The 23,064-nt window shown below is 42.0% G+C and overlaps 1 protein-coding gene across 1 annotated transcript in view; it reads right to left on the bottom strand.

Moving 5' to 3' along the window:
- Positions 1–23,064, bottom strand: part of LOC145413230 (multidrug resistance-associated protein 1-like) — a 682,216-nt gene that overhangs the window by 389,762 nt on the left and 269,390 nt on the right. Inside the window, exon 10 of the mRNA XM_080282961.1 lies at positions 20,807–20,891. Coding sequence (XP_080139087.1) covers positions 20,807–20,891 — 85 coding nt within the window. The remainder of the gene's footprint in view (positions 1–20,806; positions 20,892–23,064) is intronic.

Raw genomic sequence — 23,064 nt, 5'->3', positions numbered from 1 at the left:
CATCATTCATTCAGCAGCCTCATCAATGGCTGGCTGCATCCTCTACAGGCCCTGTCACAGGTAACAGTGTCTTCCTTGTTCAGCCAGGGTTTGTGGGAGGCGTTCCTATAAAGTTCCTGAGAGACAATGGTTCCTCAGGTTGCTCTGTCAGGCAGAGTCTAGTTCGGCCTGAGGAATACACAGGTCGACAGATACAAGCTCAGCTTATTGATGGATCAGTGAGATTGTTCCCTGAGGCACGTATCCAGGTGGCATCTCCATTTTACACTGGTACAACAGTCGCAGTTGTCATGCCAGAACCTTTGTTTGACCTTATAATAGGCAACATACAAGGTGCCAAGTATAGTTGCACCGTAGATGATGCTACTCAGACTTCGGCTGCAGTAACACGAGCCATGGCTGAGGCTCCAAATTGTGTCACCCCTGTGACCATTGCATCACCGCAAGATCTAATTTGTAGTCAAGATGTTGTCCAAGACCAGTCTGACTAGACACTTGCTGCTGTGCAGAAGAAACAAAAGGGTAGAGTGATTAAGTATTCACGTGGAGGTCAAACCAGGTTCCTTCGTAAACAAGGACAGCTCTACCGTGAGTCACAAACACCCCAAGGTGAGGGTCGACTGCAGTTTGTCGTTCCTGCTATGTATCACCAAGCAGTGTTAGAATGGGGTCATTGTTCAGCCTCAGGAGGTCAAATGGGCAAAATGAAAAACCAGGGCCGTATCCGTGCTGACTTTTTCTGGCCAGGAATGGGACAGGAAATAGATTGCTTTGTGTGTTCCTGCAATGTGTGTCAACGTACCACCAATCAGGGACATGTCCTTCCTGTGCCTTTTGAATCCACGCCCATAATCTCAGAGTCAGTTGAAAGAGAAGGCAGTGGTAGTATGGGTGCAGACCTGACGTCTTGCCCATTGCTCCCACAGGACACATTACGTCCAGGACCTGTATATACATGTGTACCGTAGGATAAGAGGGAAGTTTGAGACCCCCGAAAGGACAATCCGAGGCTGTGTTTGAATTACCTTGTGGTGTCTCGAGCTGTGGGCCTCTCTGAGGATTCCCGGAGAATGCACATTATCCACATAAGTGTTCACACCCATGTTGGGTGTTAAAATGTGACCTGCCCGAGATTGCATAGGGATTCTCAGCTTGCCAATATTATTCGTAAGTGTGGAGTTAGGTTTAACCAGTAAACTATAAGGGTCCTTTGAGATTCTGTCCTGGGACCACGTTTCCTGGTTAATAATAATGTAGGTTTAACCATTAACTACAAGGGTCCTTTGAGATTCTGTCCTGGGACTACGTTTCCCGGTTAATAATGTATCCAATAAGAAAATAATGGCAACCTCGAATGTACAAAGCTTCGCCGTCACTTAAAATTTTCGGCTAGGGTGTACTTTTCATAGCACATGTATTGACTACTAGGCAGAGGGAGAAATTGTAATTTAATAAAAATGGTTTGTCGCACTGACACTTTTGATGCTCCACCTTGATTAATTTCGCAGGTGCAGCTGGCGGGTGTAACAGTTTTGTCGTGCAGATCAGCTGATCATCTCTGCTGCATGCTGCCACTTCTTCTCTTCTGCCTCATTGCCTCTGTTTACAATTGATTTGTATTACATCATTTTACACATAGACACAGTTACACCACAACTGTCACATCTATGCCATGTATTACATACATCACGCTACATAACAATTAGTTGTTAATGTAAATGTGGTGAATTTTCACTCAGTTTGACCTGAGTACAGGATTTTTCACCGTCGTCACGGAGTTTTTTTTCCCTCAAGCTTGCTTTTATTAACGTAAATACAAGGTTTTTACGCTCATGGGCGACTGTGATTTTCTCCTGTAGCAGGATAGTACTCACACCACAGTGTGAATCTTGTGTGACTGAGTTAGGATTCATATGTAGGTATATCGAAAATTATTCTCATGAAAAATTTGATTTTGATGGGGTGTAATGTCACGAATTCGCACGAGTATATTTATATAAATTCGTGACATTGTACTTTGATGAGAAAACCACGAACTCTAGTGGAATTCCCACTGGGCATCACTCAGTTCAACCGTCCTCATATTCACTTCGATCAGGATGGTTTTCAGAACATTTGTCACTGTTCACAAGTGACCATTCTTATTCAGGATTTCAGAACATTTGTCACTGTTCACAAGTGACCATTCTTATTCATGACATTAGTGCTTTCACTGAGTGATTTATTGTGAGCCTATATCGTTCGCCCTCTTTCTGTTGACCGTTGAAGTTAGGCCACGCCTACTTCCGGCGAACACGGCCATCTCTCGCCCCCTTTCCTAGTTTGAACTCAGTCGGCTTTGAGTCGCCTCGAGGATAGGACCGTTTGTGCCCAGCATAGAGCAGCACCTCCGTTGTACAGCGAGTTCCTGAATCTCCACCTAGATGGTGAATTGGCGAAGTGGGCTTACAGTGAATAGTAGCGTTTTGATGTTCATCACAGGTTCCCAGACTTTCATTTCAGGTCCCCTCCACTGGCTAGTATTTCTGTTCGTTTTTCTAGGCTTAAGTTTAATTAGCTTTTGAATGAGCGAGTGAGTGTATTCTCTTTGTTATTTGAATTCATGAATCCCCTAGTGACCGTGAAATTGCCCTTTGAATTCATTTTGAGATTCATATAATGTAAATTTATTTTATTGTAATCAGTAAATTTACAGTTCTTTTCTTTGAGCTTAATGTAATTAGAATCGTGTTTTATTTCTCCACATTAAGCTGATTTCAGTCTGCTGCTCCTAGTTTGCACAAAATCCTTACATTATTCATAACTGGTACTGAGGCCAGTTCTTTTGTATCAAACTTGAATCCGTTGTGCCAGCCAGGAGTTAAGCACCGGCAAGAACCTGTCTATTATTATTAGCATTAGTTATTGATTGTCCAGGGTGGAGTCACTTTCTCAAGAGGCTAACAGTACTAATAAACAGCACTCGTGAGTAATTAGTCTCTGCTGTGTACTGTTGAGAAAGTTTATAAATTCTCGTCCTTAGAGTATCGGCGATGTAAGCCAGCATAAAGTAAAACTTACTATTTGATTGTCACAAGTCAATCCCTTGTCTCTATTTTTAAGTAATATTTAGCATTTCTAATTTATAAATTCACATTCCCCCGTGACAGTAATAACTATAACACTGAGAGTAAAGATAGTGATGTTATTATCTCAGAGGCATTGTATTCCATGAACAGCACACCAAAGTCAGATGCAATTGAAAACACGAAATCCAGTCTTGATCATAAGCTCTGCCTGTCTGCAATGCCGTTTTCAACTATAGATGCAGATGATCCAGTGAATGAGGATGAAGACTCAGAAAATTGTGATCCACTTCTCAATGAAGCCCCTATTACCTTTGCAGTGGCAATGGGAACAGAAGGATTGCTGTATAATGGGGGCTATATAGCTTTCAAATTTCCGAAGTACCCATTTCTAGGCTCGAAAGTTGAAATGGGAGATAGTACATGGAATGACGCAGCTTGCAGGGGACAGAATAAGCTCATGAAGCCAAGCAGCACCTTTTTTGACCAGTTAAAAGTCATGGAAAAGCTATTTAAGAGTTACCATGGACAAAATGAACTAAGGCCTGGGAAGGATTCCACGAAGACTTTATCAGCAGAAATACTTAAGTATGTATTTCTTCCTGCTGAAGTAATTAATTTCTGTGTTAGATGCAGAGTCTTTTTTAGAATGCGGATCTTAAACCGAGAGTTAATTATCTGCACAAGAAAGCTGCACAATAAAATGTTAAAATTAAGGAAGTAGGACTCTTTCAATACAATAACATGCACTGCATAACAATGCCAGTAAGTACACGGTACCAGTAATGAGATAAGCATTTGTTGTTTTATGATTTTATAAACAATGATAGAAAGCCTTGTTTTTTTGTTCGTTTTGGGGTTTGATATAACTTATTTAGTTTTACTTTCATCTTCCTAATCCTGATGGCTGGAACATATATAAAAATATGCAAGAATTTTAGATTTATAGCTCATACTGATTGTACAGTTGCGAGCAGATGACTCGAGGCCACCTAGTCCACTAACATGTTGGTGTTTTATCTGGCAACAGTGGTAGCTGTGAACTTGACCGAGACTTAGTCAACTGTTCGGGCGAAACAAACCCGCGATAATTTGTCAGTGTGCCATTCTAACTGGTCTGCAATCGATATCATGCATGTAAACGTATTATATTGATAATGATTACCGTGTCATACATGTGTTAGATATATTTATAACCATAGTATTACAACACTGGCATCCAAATAGTGGTGCGTTCATTCATGTGAGACACACGGGTATCCCGAGTGTGCAGCTCCATCACCACCTTGGTTTGTGACGTAGGCACCCCGTGACGTCACGTATGGGGGGGTGGAACTAGTTGACCCGTTCATGGTAAACATTTATAGAGAGTAATCGATCGACTTTATCACTCTAATACTAAAGAAACATTGGTTTTCTATGTCAAAACAAACCTATTACCACCTCTGATCTCATATACGTTAAATACCGCAGCCAGCCGCTTGCTCCCTCTCCACCCTCCCATTACACGTCCCACCTCGTTCCGCCCTTCCTCACCCACCACCCTCCATATAACTCCCACACCCCCCTCCACTTGTTCCGCCTACTGTGGTGTGAATCTTTAACTGTCCCACCTGCTTTGGAGTCAGAGGTCGACGAAAGTGAGGTTAACGGTGACGAATGACTGGCCTGACTTTGTTTTTTGTGATAATAATGCTAGGTTGTGGGCAAGCCAATAACCCTATAGCATATCTCTTGAAAACTGGTAAAGGTTGTTTGGTTCACGACGATAGTCGAACAAAAAAAATCACTACCGATACCCGTGTGTCTCACATGAATGAACGCACCACTATTTGGATGCCAGTTGTAATACTATGGTTATAAATATATCTACCACGTGTATAACATGGTAATCATTATCAGTATAATACGTTTACATGCATGATATCGATTGGAGACCAGTCAGAATTGCACATTGACAAATTATCGCTGGGTTTGTTTCGCCCCAACAGTTGACTGAATCTCGGCCAAGTTCACAGCTACCACTGTTGCCAGATAAAACACCAACATGTGGGTGGACTAGGTGGCCTCGAGTCATCTGCTCGCAACTGTACATTCCTGAACGTGAACTATGTAAATAAATGACATTGTTACAATAGCGTTTTTACTTTTCAGATTATAAACTTTATACATTACATGCATATTTTATTTACAGTATTATGTTCTATGACGGGAGAGGGTCCAGAAGTTGAAGGGAAGAGAATGTAGGCAGGAAATATCTGGTTGGGCTATGGGAAGTAAGGGAGGAGGGTAAGTGAGGAGGATGACAGCTACACCTCACTTACTCTCTCCCTCGTGAGGGAGGGGTGGGGGGAGGGAGATGGAGGGAAAGAAGTGGAGCCACGACTCGTCCACCGACTGACGCTATCAAAATCTGCATGTGGAATGACTTTGGTTGGGCTATGATCTGTGCAGGGGTAAAGAAGGTACGGAGTCAACGTAGCACACCAAATCTCTTGGAAGCAGATTTTACAAGATGTGTAATATGATCTCCCCCCCCCCACAATAGAAAAAAACGAGAAATTGAAGCCCCAAGTATGTTTAAGGATGATGCAGGATTCAGCTGACTATTATTAAACATTAGTGGGTAGTCCAGTGGAAGACTTAGTCAGGTTGATAGGTGTAAGAACTGAGTCTTGGATGCATTATAAACAAGATTATTTTTACCCCAGTCAGAGATACGAGCCAAGTCAGACAATAGGTGTGCCATAGCCTCATCCCTTGTTTGGTGAAGAAACTGCTGAGATGGACGTTGCAGGAACTGGATGGAAAGGTGAAGGGCAGAATCATCAATGTATGCTTGGATAGAGTTAGATGTACAGCTTAGGCCACTGATGAATAAAAGGAAGAGAGTTGGTGATAGGACAGAGCCCTAAGGAGCACCACTATTAATAGGTCTAGGAGAAGAACGGTGCCAGTCTAAAATAACCGCTATAGAACGACCAGAAAGGAAGCTACAGATGAAGACACAGATAGATGGATAGAAACAGTAAGAGGGCAGTTTGGATATTAAAGATTTATGCCAGCCTCGATCGAAAGCCTTTGAGATGTCAAGTTCAATGGCAAAGCTTTCGTCAAAGTCCCGAAAGGAGCATCACCAGGAGTATGAAATGTAGGTTAGATCGCCAGTGGAGCGTCCCTGACGGAACCCATCCTGATGATCATAAAGAAGGTTGTGATAGGAAAGATGCTTTAAAAATTTTCTGTCAAGAATAGACTCGAAAATTTTTCAGATACAGAATGTTACAGCAACTGGGCATTAGTTACCGAGTTGGGAATGGTCACCCATCCTTGGGATTGACTAAATGAGAGAAACTTCCAGCTAGAAGGAAAGGTACAAGTTGATAGATAACGGCAAAAGAGTTTACCTAGACAGGGTGTAAGCAAAGAAGCACAGTTCTTGAGGGCAACAGGAGAGATCCCATCTGGCCCATATGCCTTGTTAGTATTGAGGCCAGGATGGCAGATGATACATCAGATGGAGAAATTTTAATATCAGCCATGAGGAAGTCAGAGGGTGGAAGTGATGGAGGAACAGCACTGGGTACATCTAAGGTATAATTGGAGAAGACGGTCTGAGCTTCGAGATCTGCTTTAACAGTAGAAGAAATAGCTACACACCCATCATAGTAGAAAAGAGATGATGAGGCGAAGTTGTTAGAAAGTTTTTTAGCAAGGTGCCAGAAGGAACGGGAAATATTCGAGTTGGAGAGTTGAGAGTTTTTGGTATGGAATGAAATTATTTGTAGCAGAACGAAGAACAGACTTACCACGATCACAGACAGAAAAATAAAAAAAGATGTGATTCAGGGGTGGGTTGACTCCGGTACCTTTTAAAGGCCTTTTTCTTGTTGTGGACAGCATTAGATCAAGCGTGATTAAACCAAGACATTATTGCATTAGTCAAAGGATATGAGAAGGAATGTATGCTTCTATGCCTGAGAGAATAACCTCCTTAATGTGCAAGGTACACAGCTGGCTCACAGTCATGGAAACAATAATCATTCCAGGGAAAATCAAAGAAGTACTGCCTGAGGGCCTCCCAATCAGCTGCTCCAAAGTGCCACAGTCGACGTTTCTTTGAAGGGTCCACAGGCCGTACTGGTGATAGACAGGTTAAGGTAATAAAGTTGTGATCGGAGGAGCCCAATGGAGAGGAAAGATTAACAGTGTAAGCAGAAGGATTAGTTGTAAGAAAGATGTCAACTATGTTGGAACTCACTTCAAGGCAGTCAGGGATATGGACAGGGTGCTGTGCAAGCTGCACTAGGTCATTAAGGATAGAAAAGATGTAGGCTTGTTCACCAGGTGGATCAGTGCAAGGAGAGGAGAGCCAAAGGTTCAGGTCAGCATTGAAATCTCCTAGAATGGAGATTTCAGAGAAAAGCGAAACGGATAGGATGTGTTCCATCATAGAAGTAAGATAGGTGAAGAATTTTTCATAGTCAGTAGAATTAAGGGATAATTAACAACACAGATATAATTATTCAGAGAATGACAGGAAAGCCAAAGCCAGAGAGCAGAGAGTTTGGAAGAATCAAGTTCAAGAACAAGAGAGCAAGGTAAGTTGTTGCAGACATATATACAACAGCCAACTTTGGCTTTGTAGTGAGTAAGGAAAAGGGTTTGCTATCAGTTGCCTCAGACAGCTGAGTCTCAGTTAACCCCTTCATAAACGATGATGCGCTATGCATCAATAGGGTTTTTCCTCGTAAATACGCATTGACATCTTTAGCATCATAAAACCAGAAAAAAAAAAAAGCCAAAAAATAAGTTTTGATCAATTTGCATCATTTTTTGAGGCATCATAGCTTGCCTTGCTCTCGTCAAAAGTAACGAGTTGGCAACAGTGGGTCCCACTACCCGCAACAGTACAGACAGGTTTTTCAGTACCAAGCCAGCTGTTAGGAAGGAAGGTAGCAAGCAGTCCCTTGTCCCTTTAAACTCCTCTATTACTATCGTCCCTGCTATGTGCCATATTTCACTATACCAATAACACTTATGTATAGTTTGGGGACACTATTGTGATTAGATTTGGTATTTGCAATAGGAAATTAGGTGTTTGTGAAACGTTCCTGGCCGTTATCAGCCGTTGGCCCAATGAAGATTGTGCTACTGTTTCTAACCTTGGCCCCACAAATACACTGCCTCTACCCTGCACCAAATGTGAGTATTCAGCAATAAAAATAGTGACAGTGAATCATGTGAATATAGTGCACAATACCTAGAGAGCAAGGAAATGGTGCAACGTGCAGCAGCTTTAGGGGGAGGTGAGAAACCACCTCACAGTCATGACACGGCATTGTCATTAACAGAATTGCCAAGGTGTTGATGAAATCATTGTATTATAGTGATATATCTAGGATAGTGGTATAGTCAATGACTAGAATTACAGTGCAATGAATGTACATAATAAAATATTGGTTAGGGCATGTGTCATGTGCGCCTTACAGCCATGGCATGCCATTGTCATGAAGGGAATAAAATAGAGGAGTTTTAGGAATATTCGTTATTATTATTATATTCCGTATGCTTGCTGTGTGAAATAAATAAGAATTATAGTGATATATATGTATTGTATGCTTGTGTGGAATAATGTAAACAGTGCACCGAGTGTTTGTAACAAATTATCATCCGCAAGACGTGGGTTAGTGCACATGTGACCTACATAGCACGTTCATATACCGTAGTGTAGAAAATTTAATGTGCATCTCATAAAATTGATAGACTGGGTTTTTGTCTCTTGTGAAATAAACAACGTAAAAAGTGCAACAGGTGCTTGTCAGAAATCATCTGCAATACCTGAGGTACTGCACATGTGACCTACAGAGCACGTTCATATACTGTCGTGGTGAAATATGCGTTTTTCATAAATTGTTAGATCTGGTTATGTCTCATGTGAAAAAACACGTATACAGTGCCTCGTGTGCTCGTAAGAAAAATATCGTCTGCTAAAACTGAGTTACTGCACAGGTAGGGGACACCTACATGACCTACAGAACACGTGCATGTACTGTACTGGTGAAATATAATGTTTTTCTCATAAACTAATCGATTTGGTTATGTCTTATGTGAAAAAAACACGTAAACAGTGCACCTCGTGCTCTTAAGAAAATTATCGTCTGCTAGACCTGAGTTTGTGCAAAGGTAGCGAACTCCAAGGTGACCTACAGAGCACATGCATGAACTGTAGTGGTGAAATATAATGTTTCTCATAAATTGATCGAACACGTTATATCTCATGTGAAATAAATACGTAAACATTGCCCTGCATGATCATAATAAAAATATTGTCTGTTAGACCTGAGTTGGTGCACAGGTAAAGGACACATACGTGACCTACGGAACACATGCATGTAGTGTAATGGTGAAATATAATGTGTTTCTCATAAACTGATAGATTTGGTTATGTCTCATGTGAAAAAAAAAAACACACACACACACGTACACAGTGCACCATTGCTCGTAAAAAAAATTATCGTTTGCTAGACCTGAGTAGCGAAAAAGTAGCGAACTTCAATGTGACCTACAGAGCATGTGCATGTACTGTAGTGGTGGAATCTACTGTGTTTCCTATAAACTGATAGATTTGATTATGTGTCATGTGAAAAAAAACATGTACGCAGTGCCCCGCGTGCTCGTATTAAAAAATATCATCTGCTAGACTGGAGTTAGCACACAGGGAGCACTACCTGTCTTGCATACTAGAATCATGAGCACACAGTGCACAGTGTACGTGTTGTTTTCACATGAGACATAACCAAATCTATCAATTTATAGGAAGCACAGTATATTTCACCCCTACAGTACATGCACGTGTTCCGTAGAACATGTATATGTCCCCTACCTGTGGACTAACTCAGGGCTAGCAGACGATATTTTTATTATGAGCACATGGTGCACTGTGTATGTGTTTTTTCACATGAGACATAACCAAATTTCTCAATTTATAGCAAACACAGTATATTTCACCCCTACAGTACATGCAAGTGTTTCATAGGTCACGTAGGTGTCCCCTATCTGTGCACTTACTTAGGTCTAGCAGATGATATTATCATTACAAGCACGCAGAGCACTGTGTTAGTTTTTTTTTTTTTTTCACATGAGACATAACCAAATCTATCAATTTATTGGAAACAGTATATATCACGACTACAGTACATACACATGTTCTATATGCCATGTAGGTGTCCCCTATCTGTGTCCTAACTCAGGTCTAGCAGACAATGTTTTTCAAGGACAGACACGTATATCATGAATCCTTTGCATTGTGCCAGTGTCGAGCAAAGTTCTTGGCTGGCAGTGAATACAATATACTGATTGCTTTATTTCAGCACACAACCCTAGCAAAGCAGCAAAGCAAAGTTGTTCTCCAGTTGGCTTGCTACAAATCACAGTTGAAACATGCAGCAGGGGTTGGCACCAGAGCAGTGGAAGAAGCTCCTCGACAAGATTGAGAAGAGAGAGAGAGCGATAGCGACAGGTCTGGGGTGGAGGAGTGGATTGAGATCCTGCCTTCCAGCCCCCCAGTGAAGCTGACCTGGAGCCTTCCAGTGAGGGAGCAAACACCACCAATGGTGGCAAGACTGACTGTGGAGCATCGCCACCTCTAGGACCTGCCGGTCCCAGTGCTGTCTTCATCCCATCTCCATCTCCAGGCCCCTCTGCCCCCTTGGCTGTGCCAATGTCACCGGAAGCTGGGCCATCATATGTGTCACTGGCCCCTCCACCCAAGTCTACTGTGCAGGATGCAATGGTGACATCCTCGCTGGCCAGGCTGAGAAGAATGGTGTCCCCAGAACCCTCTGTCTCGTCTTCATCTGAGTCCAAGTCACCCCCTCCTAGACGACGGTGCCGTGGTCCGCTGCCTGGCCACAGGGGATGGCCAAGGGGTTGGAGGGCAGGGCGATTGGTGTCGGAAGGCCGACCCTCTGCCACAACCGCCATCGCCACAGAAGATGATCCCAGATGGAACAGTGGCCCATTCACACCAAACCACGGCCTATTCATTGGCTCCCCAGGAATCAAGATGGATATCCCAACAACTCCGCTGTAGTTCTTCCAGCTCTTCTTCACTCGTGAGTTGTTGTCATATCTTATCGTGGAGACCAACCTGTACACCACATTCCTGGGAACTCAGTTGGATGCCTGGTTCTCCTGCAATGAAGAGGAGGGCCAAGTTCCTGGGGTTAAACCTGTTTATGGGGGTCGTGCACATGCCGACCATCAAGCACTACTGCAGGAGCACCAAGCTGCATGACTACCCAAGTTTCCAACGAGCGATGAGAGGAAGGTGCTTCAGTACCATCCTGAAGCACTTCCCTGCTTTCAACCCGTTCTCCATATCCTGGGACAACAAAGATTGGCTCATCTGAGTTTGCACAGTCATAGAGTACCTCCTTCAGTGGTTCCAGACCACCTACCAACCTGAGGAGCATCTCAGCCTCGATGAGGGCTCTCTGGGGTGAAAGGGCAGGCTGTCCTTCCACGTCTACAACCCCCAGAAGCCCACCAAGTACTCCATCAAGCTCTATATGCTGGCTGGGTCATCCTTGGGCTACATCTGGAACCTTGAGGTCAGCACAGGGGTGCAGCAGACCCTCGAGAATACCGTGTGGGGTCTCATGGAACCACTGAAGGACCAGGGCTACAAGATGTTCACGGACAATTAATACAATTCTGTAGCCCTGTGCAAATGACTCTTCACTGCATTCACTTATGTGTGTGGGACCCTACAGCTGCCTAGAGGAGCACCACGCCAGCTGCAGGCCATTGCCAGGGCTAAGAGCCTGCCCGAGGGGTGCATGGCATATAGGCACAAGTACATTGTGCTCGTGTTGCTGTGGAAGGACAAGCTCTTTGTCAACATGGTCTCTACCTTCCACAGTCCCGAAACCATTCCAAAGAGGGTTCGAGGGAAATTGTGGGGTCAGGACGGGAGGACAAGCTACATGGAGAAGGTTGTCAACAAGCACGTCATTGTGGAGGACTACAAGAGGTACATGGGTGAGGTGGATCATTTCGATCAGATGATCCAGTATTTACCCCATCCTACTGCAAACTGTCAAGTGGACGAAGAAGATCACCTACTTCATCCACATAGCATTCTTCAACGTGTTTGCCTTGTACAAAAAGTACAAACGTGGGACAGTGACTATCCTTGAATTTGTGGAGCAGATCATCTATGATCTGCATTTCCATGAAGAGGATTGACCCGCATCTGGACACGTAATCTACCATGCGCCAGACCCTCCAACCAGACGGCCAGCAGCACCAAAACCTGGCACCCAGCAGGCACCAGCACCAGCACCAGGATGGAGGTGAGGAAGGACGCAATAAACATGTGTCCTGTATGTGGTGTGCCACTTTGCATGAGTGATTGTTTCAAGCAGTACCATGCCAACCAAGACCTTCACTAATGGAGCACACACGCACACACACACACACACACACACACACACACACACACACACACACACACACACACACACACAGTACAAAACTCCTCACCTCCAAACCCATCTGGTCCTGAAGGAACAGCATCACCACTGGAGCAAGTGAGTGATTTATTTTTTTTGTTTATCTATTTACCTATCTTAATGTCAGTATATTTATACATAGATATATATTACCATTTGCATAAACACAAATGGCAGGGAAATAAGTACAACTTCAGTTTCAGTTGCTAGCCACAGATGTAGTGTTCATGTGTGGTTTCTAAGAGGACTATAAAGAAAACCAGATATAATTATACAATAGTACTTGCAATAAACCAAACAAAGCATACCTAACAAGCATAAAAATGTTTGTGCGCTATGGGAAAATAACGTAAGTGACCGAGGCTAAAGGTGGTTCAGTGCTCAGGTGGGTAGACCATAGTTTTGTCCTTTTTTCTCGAAAAGTATTAGGCGTAAAAGAACCGTCATTATATCAAGTGAAAGCCCATGAAATTGTGCATCAGATGATGAAATAAAAGCATAACACTGCCGAGAAAAGTTTTTCGCCAGAGCTCCCCGAATAAAAACTCTGTTGTCTATTGGAAATAGGTTTTACTTTTTCGCTCATTACTCGAAAGACATGCCTCTTATCAAAATGCCACCCTGCCCATTCGAAAGCTAATAAAATTCTTTTTCAAATTATGGTAAACATGTAAAGATAAGTTTGTAAACATTCGAGCTATGATGTTGGGAAGCGAGATGAATGTTCCCGAATGTTTATTCACACCGTCCTAATGTACATATAGTGTTTGTGTTTGTGTGTGTGTGTGTGTGTGTGTGTGTGTGTGTGTGTGTGTGTGTGTGTGTGTGTTCTTACCTAATTGTTCTTACCTAATTGCATCTTTACAGGAATGAGTCAAGCTCGTACTGTCCCGTGACTTAAACCATATTTATTGTACATATCCTTAAATTTGTGAATTGTTTTGGCACACACTATTTCATTCGGTAGTGCATTCCACTGATCAATTGCTTTGTTTGGGAAACTGAATTTCCTCACGTCTTTATCACCTCTCTTCTTATGCAGTTTTTTGCAGTGTCCTCTTGCTGATGCTTCCCCATATGTTAAGTAATCATTTATGTCTATTTTTTCCTTCCCTGATATGCATTTATATAGCATTATCATATCACCTCTTTTCCTTCTCTCCTGTAGTGTTGGTAGATTCAGTTAATTAGTCTTTCTTCGTAGCTTAGATCCCTTAAGCTTGGTATCCATCTTGTAGCGGCCCTTTGAACTTTTTCAATCTTGTCTATGTATTTTTTGAGATGAGGACTCCAGACTACTGATGCATACTCCACGGTTGGTCTGATGAATGATGTTATTATCCTTAGCATGTCTTCATTTATGTATGTGAATGCTATTCTCATATTTGCAAGCAGTGTATACATGTTCCGTACCTTCTCACTGATGTGGTCAGCCGGAGATAATCTGTTATTGATAATCACATCTAGGTCTTTCTCTCTTTCTGATGTGTGTAGGATTTTATTTCCTAACGTATAATCCCAATCAGGTCTTTTTCCACTTTTACCAAACTTGATTACATGACACTTTGTCCACATTGAATTCCATTTGCCATGTATTACTCCATTCATGAAGTTTATTTAATTCTTCTTGTAGCTCTTTACAAGAGTCCGTGTTAGTAATTCTCCTTTGGATTTTTGCATCATCTGCAAACATATTTAGATAGCTTTCATTTCCAGTGTTACTGTCTATATCATTTATATACACTAAAAACATGATTGGTGCCAGCACTGAGCCCTGTGGTACTCCACTAGTCACTAGTGTGTGTGTGTGTGTGTGTGTGTGTTTTGCTTATCGTGTAGAACAAACATCGACGAATTGGAATATGTAGGTATTCTGGCAAAATGAATATGTTTGGGTGGCGAAAATAGGAAGAGAATACCCTTTTTTGGAGCGTGTGGTAGGCAGGGGGGAGGGGAGAATGTTGATATGTTATGAAACAGAAAACTTATTAAAACTTACCGTGAACGAAAGGGTTGAGAAGAGAAGGCGAGGTTTAGAGGAGGAGAGGTGGTACTCAACAGGGAAAGTTAGAAGAAAGGCCATGAATGTTGCAGAAACGAAGAAGAAATGAGTCAGACAGTGGTTCCAGGCAACTCATTGAGTCGTCACTGGGAGACGGGCGGATGGTGGGGATATTTATGGTTCCCCCACCCCCCCACCCCAGGGAACTCCAAGGCTTGGTAATTAGACACCATTCTTTTATAAATATTGAAAAGGAAGTGTATTGTGTAATGTGCATGTAGTTTGGTGTTGACAGTTAGAGTAATTTGTACTGGAGAGCATACTGACCTACTCTGTGCATTAATGAAACACTGAAAAAATACAAAAAGGGGGATGGTCAGGAACTAGTCGCGAGGGCTGATGAAGGCTCTCCCTGTCATCAGCTTTCCATTTACATTGGGAGTACTGCCCTGCTTGACAGGTGCTACAGTCTACTCCCTACTCGAGACCTTCCTTGCCTCGTCCCTCCTTCAAATTCTCTCAGATATATCTTTTTCACCACTCTGTTGTCACCCATTTTTTCCACATGACCATACCATCTCAGTACACTCTCTTCGGTTTTGGTGTCCACAGACATCCTCACTCCGTATATTTCACGAATCACATCATTCCGTATCTTGTACACCCTCTGTACATCACATACAATCCTCAACAGTCCCATCGCCATTGTTTTTACTCTAGGCTTTTCATTTCCATGCAACACCATAGTCTCACACCCGTATCTTAAAGCTGTCATTAACACGCCATGTAAGCCTCACACGTTGCAACACTCAAGCCTCTGTTTCATATCAAGGCCTTCATAGTACCAGCTACATTCCTTCCTTGTGTCACTCTACTTTCCACTTCTTTTGCATATTTTCCTCTCTCTTCTCTCACTGTAACCAGGTATTTGAACTCTCTCACCAGTTCTAGTCTCTCTCCATTCTCTGTAACATCACACAGCGGGTTGCTCTCTCATTTACCATCTTTTTCTGTTTTCTACATTTACATTCACTGCACCATGCTCACAGACACTCTGCACTGGCCTACCAAGCTCTTGTCCGGTATCTGCAAGCATTACCGCATTACCAGTGTACATCAAATTTGAGATATTCCATCCATCACCATTCATTACCAACGATATCCCCTTTTCCATTACTCGTGTTTTTACTTATCACCCCATCCATGTATATATTGAACAACTATAGGGATATCACACAGTCTAGTCGCACGCCAACACTGACAGTGAACCATTCACTTAGAAGCCCATATACCCTTACACATGTCTCACTACCATCATAATAACTCTTAATGGCACGTAGCAGCTTACCATCTACACCTTACACACGCAAAACCTTCCACAATCTTTCTCTGTTTACTTTGTCGTATGACATCCCTCCCGCATCTCTCTCTCTTTCTCATGGCTGTGACATACAAGTAACTTCAATTAAAGTTCAACCTAGAGAGCATGCACAGTGCATACCTTCGCCAAAGCCATTGCCATTAAAAAGGGTCCTAATCAGGATCCGCAGATACTGGATCCGGATCAGGATCCGGATCAGCTCCAATATTTAATCAATTCTTTGTTGATCCAAGGCCCACATTTCCACACAATTTCATTGTATTCATTGAAAACTTTTGGAGATATTGTGCGGAACACTCCAGATCCGGATCTGCTCCAAACATTAACAATTTCTTTTGTGTTGCATGACCCACCCAGCCACAAAATTTCATCACAATCTATCAATAATTTTTTGAGTAATCCTGCTAACAGACAGACAAACAACGCAGGCCAAAACATAACCTTCTTGGTGGAGGTAATTAATCTGCTCTGATTAGTTTATCACATATACAGGGAATACATAAAACGTCAATATCCCACCATAGTATATTTTTTCATTATTATTTCAGGAACAATATTGGGACCAACTTGAGAGCTTTGGTGGACACTTATGGGAGCATCCTTTAATTGGCCCTTGCCCATAACACTCCTTATCCTTCAAATTTTTGACAAGGTGCAATCATCAATACAGCCAGTAACAGACAGTATGCAGTGTAGTTTCAAGAAACACTTGATATCTGGCAATGTCAATGCATTTCCTGCACTCAGTGTTCATAGAGTACTTTGGACAGCTGAGATTCACACAATGCTCCAGCACCCAAATAAGTGATGACCCACTTTCTTTAAGTTTTGAACAAACTCCCTGGGTCTAGCAACGTTCACTTGAATGAGCGTTAGGAGACAGAAACAATCTTTGCCTTCCCTGCAAACATTATTTATGGTGTAAAAAACTAATTTTTGCAAAAATATTAGTTAGGTTTAGCATTTATTTCTTTTTGGACCAATAACAATAATTAAGTAAAAAGCGACATCAGGCACGTTTCCACTCGTCGTCACGATTCATGTCAGCAATGTTACCAAGGTAGCAATTTTCCCGCTAAATTTAAAGGTTTTAAAAGCACTCTAGCTTGTAAAAATTTAAAAATGTTCTGTGTATCCGGCGTTAAGTCATGTCTAGCATTGTTTTCCTTAATTTCTCTTAGTCTGGCAGACGTTTACTACTTTTGAGACCAGTCTAACGGATTTCAATGGTTTTCCTTTGGCTACACTGCTCAGAAGGCTTTAAGAGAGTCAGTGTTATCATGGGAGTGAATGGATGTCTCGGTTTTTGTCATGATCCCCTTCCCCCCCTTTTTTATACAATTCTTTTTGTCCCAAGTTCTCTTCGTTGTCGCACTCTTGCTTTTGACTAACATCTTCTCCCTGTTCTGTCGTGAAACTGCTTACATTTTTTATTACGTTTTGGATTTTCATCATGTGAATAAACTGACCAATTTTCCCCCAGTAACTGCATTCGTTTCACCAACTGAATTCCTAACTATGTACCGGCATATTAATTTGCTTCTTGACAGCAACACAGGTGTTAGGGGTTGTTCTTGGGCACATGCAATAATTTGTCTGTCTTGGTCTTCTGTTGAGCTAGGGGGGGCTCCATTTGGCAAATTTTCTATGTTCTACCTTTGTATCGCTTATCTATCTGCCAACTGTCCTCCTCGTTAAGTTGCTGGGATATCTGTCTTGCTGGAATATTTGCTAAATAAAGAGCAAGAATCTGCTTGCACTGACAGGCTATACTATCGTGTTGATGATCCAACTTGCAACAGCACTCACGAATTTCCCAGCATAAACATTATCCCGCATAAAGAATTAAATGTTTGTAATGATATATTTTTAGATGTTTATTTTGCTGAGTCGATGGCATTCGTGATTTCGACATTACCACTGTGTGATTTATTTTATGGGACATTGTTCCTTTAATATCGTTGATTGAGCATGTAAAATAAGTATTACGAGAGTTTCTCCACATTTTAACCCGCCCCGTCCCGGAGACGTGAATTCACGTCCTCACATGATGTGCACTCATATCCCGGAGACGTAAATTAACGCGGCAACATTGCAAGGTCCCTAATTTGCACAATTTTCAATTTTCGCAAGTGATTTTTGGCACGTATACACGGGACACCTTCCTCTACAAGATGCCAGGCAGGGACAATGCCTTACCCAGCATGACCTCCTCCCCCCCCTGCATGACCTTTTCTCAGCAATTCACCTGTTATCAGTGACCTGGCCAGTAAAGCCATGTCATGCCATGGTACGAAATTCAGGGCCAGAGTGATTCCCCAATTGATGACAATGTGGAGGACAAACATTAGAGGAAGAAACAGTCAGAAATGATGATCAGGTAATGTGGCAAAAAAAAGGTCAGGAATGGTGATGAGTTAGTGAGTGAAACAATGCTTATAATGCCTATATTACCGTTTGAAAACCAGTATACTCTCGTACTACATATAAATTCATACCAAATAAATAAATAAATACTGTTTATGAGTGGTGTACAATAGTTATCCTCCTATAAAACTCTTTGCAGCCAGCCTGATAGAAAACCCTGTAAGGTAAGGAGGTATTCCTACCTGGATTGAGTATTTTAAACCTCAAGTGAGCGATTTCTCTATGAATTTTCGATGTTTCTCACCAAAAGCGGATATTTGAGCCAAAAAAAAAAAAAGGTCCAAAAATGTCGGGACTGGGGCGTACCACTGCCCAGAAAACGTCGGGATGGGGCGGGTTAACCCTGAAACTGTTGAGCGATAGGCTGTGCATTTCACATTCTTTCATACTGCTAAGCCTCAACTTTAGTATATTGTGGTTTCCTCTTCCGTAATGCGAGATATACACGGTAAAATGCTTATATATTGCTTGTTGGTGTTGTTTACCTAAATACTGCTCTTTCCAGTGTGCAATATTGGAAATACAAGTGCTCGTCGGCCCTTCGGGCCCAAGTAGACTCGATTTCTAAAAGTCCCAATACTGAATGAACTGTTTTCCGAACCAAACTTTGATCGCTCTTAACTATAATAAAAAATCATCGATCGAGATAGGATCAAGTTTTTCGACATCAGCAAATTCTCTGCAATTTTCGTGCCACTTTTGGTGCACCAGGACGCCTCCGTACCGAAGAAAGGTGCCTTCACCTCGCTTCGGGAATGGAACCCAAGTTGTCTGTATGCATGTCCGAGATAATAACCACTCTGCCATGGCAACTGATCGGGAGCCGGGAGCAACGTTTTTTGATAAAAATTTGATCACTCATTAGATACAGTAAAAGTTTTTCAATCGTGATAGGACCAAGTTTGTTCACATCAGGGAATTTTTTGCGAATTTTGTGCCAATTTTGGTACACTTTGAGTGTGTAGTTTCGGCTGCCCAAATACGCACACACATAGACACACGGCTACTGCTATTGTATATTAGATGTAGCTATGGGCAAAAATTCTATGGAGATCCTATGCTGGGCCCTGGGAGTGGCGTTTTTTGGGCAAAATTTGATCGCTCATTAAATATAGTAAAAGTTTTTCAATTGTGATGGGACCAAGTTTTTTTCACGTCAGTGAATTTTTTGCGATTTTTGTGCCAATTTTGGTGTGATTTGTATGTGTAGTTTCGGCTGCCAAAAATACACACACACACACACACACAGCTACTGCTGTAGTATATTAGATGCTGTAGTATATTAGATGTAACTATTGGCAAAAATTCTACGGAGATCCTATGCCAGAAGCGGCGTTTTTTTGTCAAAATTTGATCGCTCATGAAATATAGTAAAAGTTTTTCAATCGTGATGAGACCAAGTTTTTTCACATTAGTTAATTTTTTGCACTTTTTGTGCCAATTTTGGTGCGATTTGTTTGTGTAGTTTCGGCTGCCCAAAATACACACACACATGGCTACTGCTGTAGTATAATAGATAACTACGATGCGGTAGTTGCCAGATACCACTTTCTGCGTGAAAGGTACTGGAAATTGGGTCATCACTTCTTTGGACGTTTGTACAAGACATAGCTGCAATCAGTGACTTCAGTTTAGTTTCAGCTGGGAAAAGAAAATGAGGCTCAGTGAACGAGAGGTGGTGATGAATATACAGGAAATTAGAGGAAAGGCGATGAATGTTGCAAAGGTTGATGAAAAGTAAGGTAAAGAACACCAGAGAGCATCTCAAGTGGTTGCCACCAAGGTGGGGGCCATGGAGAGTGATACAATTTCTTCCCATCCCCTGGGGACCTGAAAAGCAAAAAGAGAGCCACTGCTTGCAGACCAAAGAAAACATGAGATGATGGTCCTAAGAAGGGACCTCATAGTTAGAGCACTTGATCAAGAAGTTACAGGTGTGCAGCATGAAAAGCAGCCATTATATGAACCAGGCTGACTCAGCCACGGATTTTTTAAAATACAGTATCTGTAGAACAATGAAGCATTGGAATATTGCACTACTGCAATTTTCTATACTGAATTAATAATCAACAGGTGGCTTCACTGAGTGACAATCCAAATGGTTTCTTGTATTCCAGAAAACTGGTGACTGCTTTAAACGGTACTCAAATAACCAAGAAATGGACACCTGCTGGTCCTGTGAATTAAGATGCATCAGCTAGAAACAGCTCTTAAATAATTCAGGGAATTGTTATGATGTGTTGCGCACATAATTCCGCTCATGGGAAAAAAATGGACACCGTAGCCATAATTGTTCAGACTTGGCACCCAAGACTGGGACTACTACACTCCTGACGACACAATACAAACTGAGATGATTGATAGATGTATTGAATAAGTGTTTCATCTTATGATATAACACACACATACTCACCTGTCTTTGGATCGCTAATGACGGCACAAGGGTCCAGGTTAGGAAGGGCCAAGAATTGCTGAATCCTCCTCAGAGACACTCTCGCCTAAGAATAAAATACTGTATATTACTGCAAGGATAGGGATTCCCCCTCCTCTAAATAATACACAGAAAGGGTTATGTTTGGGTACATACCTTTATGGAAAAAAGGATGAAAACTAAAATATTTTAATTATGCTTGTTTAAAATCACATTCATTTCCTCTATTTTGTTTTCTATTGTGATACTATTATCTTAGCATGGATTTATTGTATATAAAGGGACAAAAGTCAGTGTAATAAGCACATAATAGGGGAGAAAAATATTACAAAAGACGTAAATTTAGTTATTTAAAAGAAAATACTAACAAAAAAAAGAAAAAAAAAAAGAAATGAGCAACAAGAAGTAACTTCTTCCTTGACAAGCAGTTGGCTATAATTTGCAAGTCATGTGCCCTCTCAGCTCGAATATTGTGCAGCCTTGTGGAATGGATGTGGAGAGGTTGCACTAAAACAACGGGATAAAATTCAGAACGAAGCTGTTCAAATGATTAATAACTATCTATCTATCTATCTATAGCCCGACGCCCTAATCCCGCAAAGGGTGGCCGCAGACAAAACGCCTCCAAGTCACTCTGTCACCCACCATTTGACTCCCCTCCCCCCAACTCACCCCCCCCCTCCCTCATATACCTCTCAACTCCATCCCTCCACCTCATCCTCGGTCTACCCCTCCCTCTCCCTCCCTCCACCTCACCTACATACACCCTCTTAGTCAGTCTTTCATTCTCCATCCTCTCCACATGTCCAAACCACCTCAGTGTATTTCTCCTAATCTTTTCAACCACATCCACATCTACCCCACAACGTTCCTTCACTTCTTCATTCGTCAACCTGTCCCTCCACGTCACTCCACATGCTCCTTTCAAGTAACTCATTTCCACTGCTCTCACTCTTGACTTGTTCCCCTCTTGCAAGGTCCACGCCTCGCTTCCATACGTCAGGGTAGGGATCACAATACCATCATGCAGTGACTTCTTAACTTCCATACTCACCTCCCTATTTCTCATCACTGCTTTCAGTGTGCCAACAACCTTCCTTCCCTGCTGTACCCTTTCACGTACTTCATCCCCCAAAGTTCCATCCTTACTCATCACACTACCCAAGTACTTGAATGCACTCACATTCTCCATATCCTCACCATCCAACCTCACTGCACACTCTGTGACTTCATTCCTCTCAAACACCATAACTTTACTTGTGTTTACATTAACTTTCAGCTTCCTCCTCCTACACAATCAATCAATCATTTCCTGTGGCACCCTCGGGGATGCATAGGGCCTCGATGAACTCACACCACCACATCCTATCTTGTGCTACCTCCTCAAGATCTCCCCAACACTCATCTCCAGCTTCCCGTCTCATTGTCCTCACCCACGTCTCTTTTGGCCTTCCTCTACCTCTCCTACCAGGTGCCACCCACCCTGGTGTACCTCGTACTATTCCCTGTCTCCTATACACATGTCCTAGCCACTTCCATCGTGAGAATCTAACATATTCATCGATCGGCTGCACTCCTGTTATTTCTCTAATTCTACTATTTGGTATCCTTTCCCACCACTTAACTCCTAATTTTCTTCTAAGTGCTTTATTTTCAAACACCAAGAATTTATTTTCCATAGTCACTGTGCTGTACCAAGACTCGTGTCCATAAATTAAGATACTCCTAACCATTACCTTATAAAGTTTGATTTTTGTATTCACAGAGAAATTGTTATTATTCCAAATATTTTTAAGCATTCCCATTCCCTGATTAGCCTTCTTTAACCTTTCCTCGAATTCAAAGTTCAAAGAACCATCCTTGGATAAATAAGTACCTAAATATTTAAACCTATCAACTTGCTTTACAACCATACCTCCAATTACACATTCCTGCGCATTTTCCATATTCATATTGATTATTTCAGTTTTTCCACAATTAATAACCAAACCCACCTTGCGACCTTCACTCACCAAACAGTCCAACACTCTCTGCATCTCTTCTGGCCCATCACAAATCAAAACTATATCATCTGCATAATCTAAATCCAAAAGTTTCCCGTTCTCTCCCCAAAGTATACCTGCACCGGTTTCTGTTCCAACACGTTTCATAATGTAATCAATGACCAATATAAATAGTAAAGGCGATAGAACACCACCTTGAATTACTCCGGACTTGACTTCAAACGAATCACTCAGACA

This window comes from Coenobita brevimanus, chromosome 95 (assembly GCF_032717465.1).
Source record: "Coenobita brevimanus isolate Jiangsu-jjx chromosome 95, ASM3271746v2, whole genome shotgun sequence".
Taxonomy (NCBI): Eukaryota; Metazoa; Arthropoda; class Malacostraca; order Decapoda; family Coenobitidae; genus Coenobita; species Coenobita brevimanus.
Note: the sequence above shows the minus strand (reverse complement) of the source record. Positions and strands in the feature narration are given on the sequence as shown.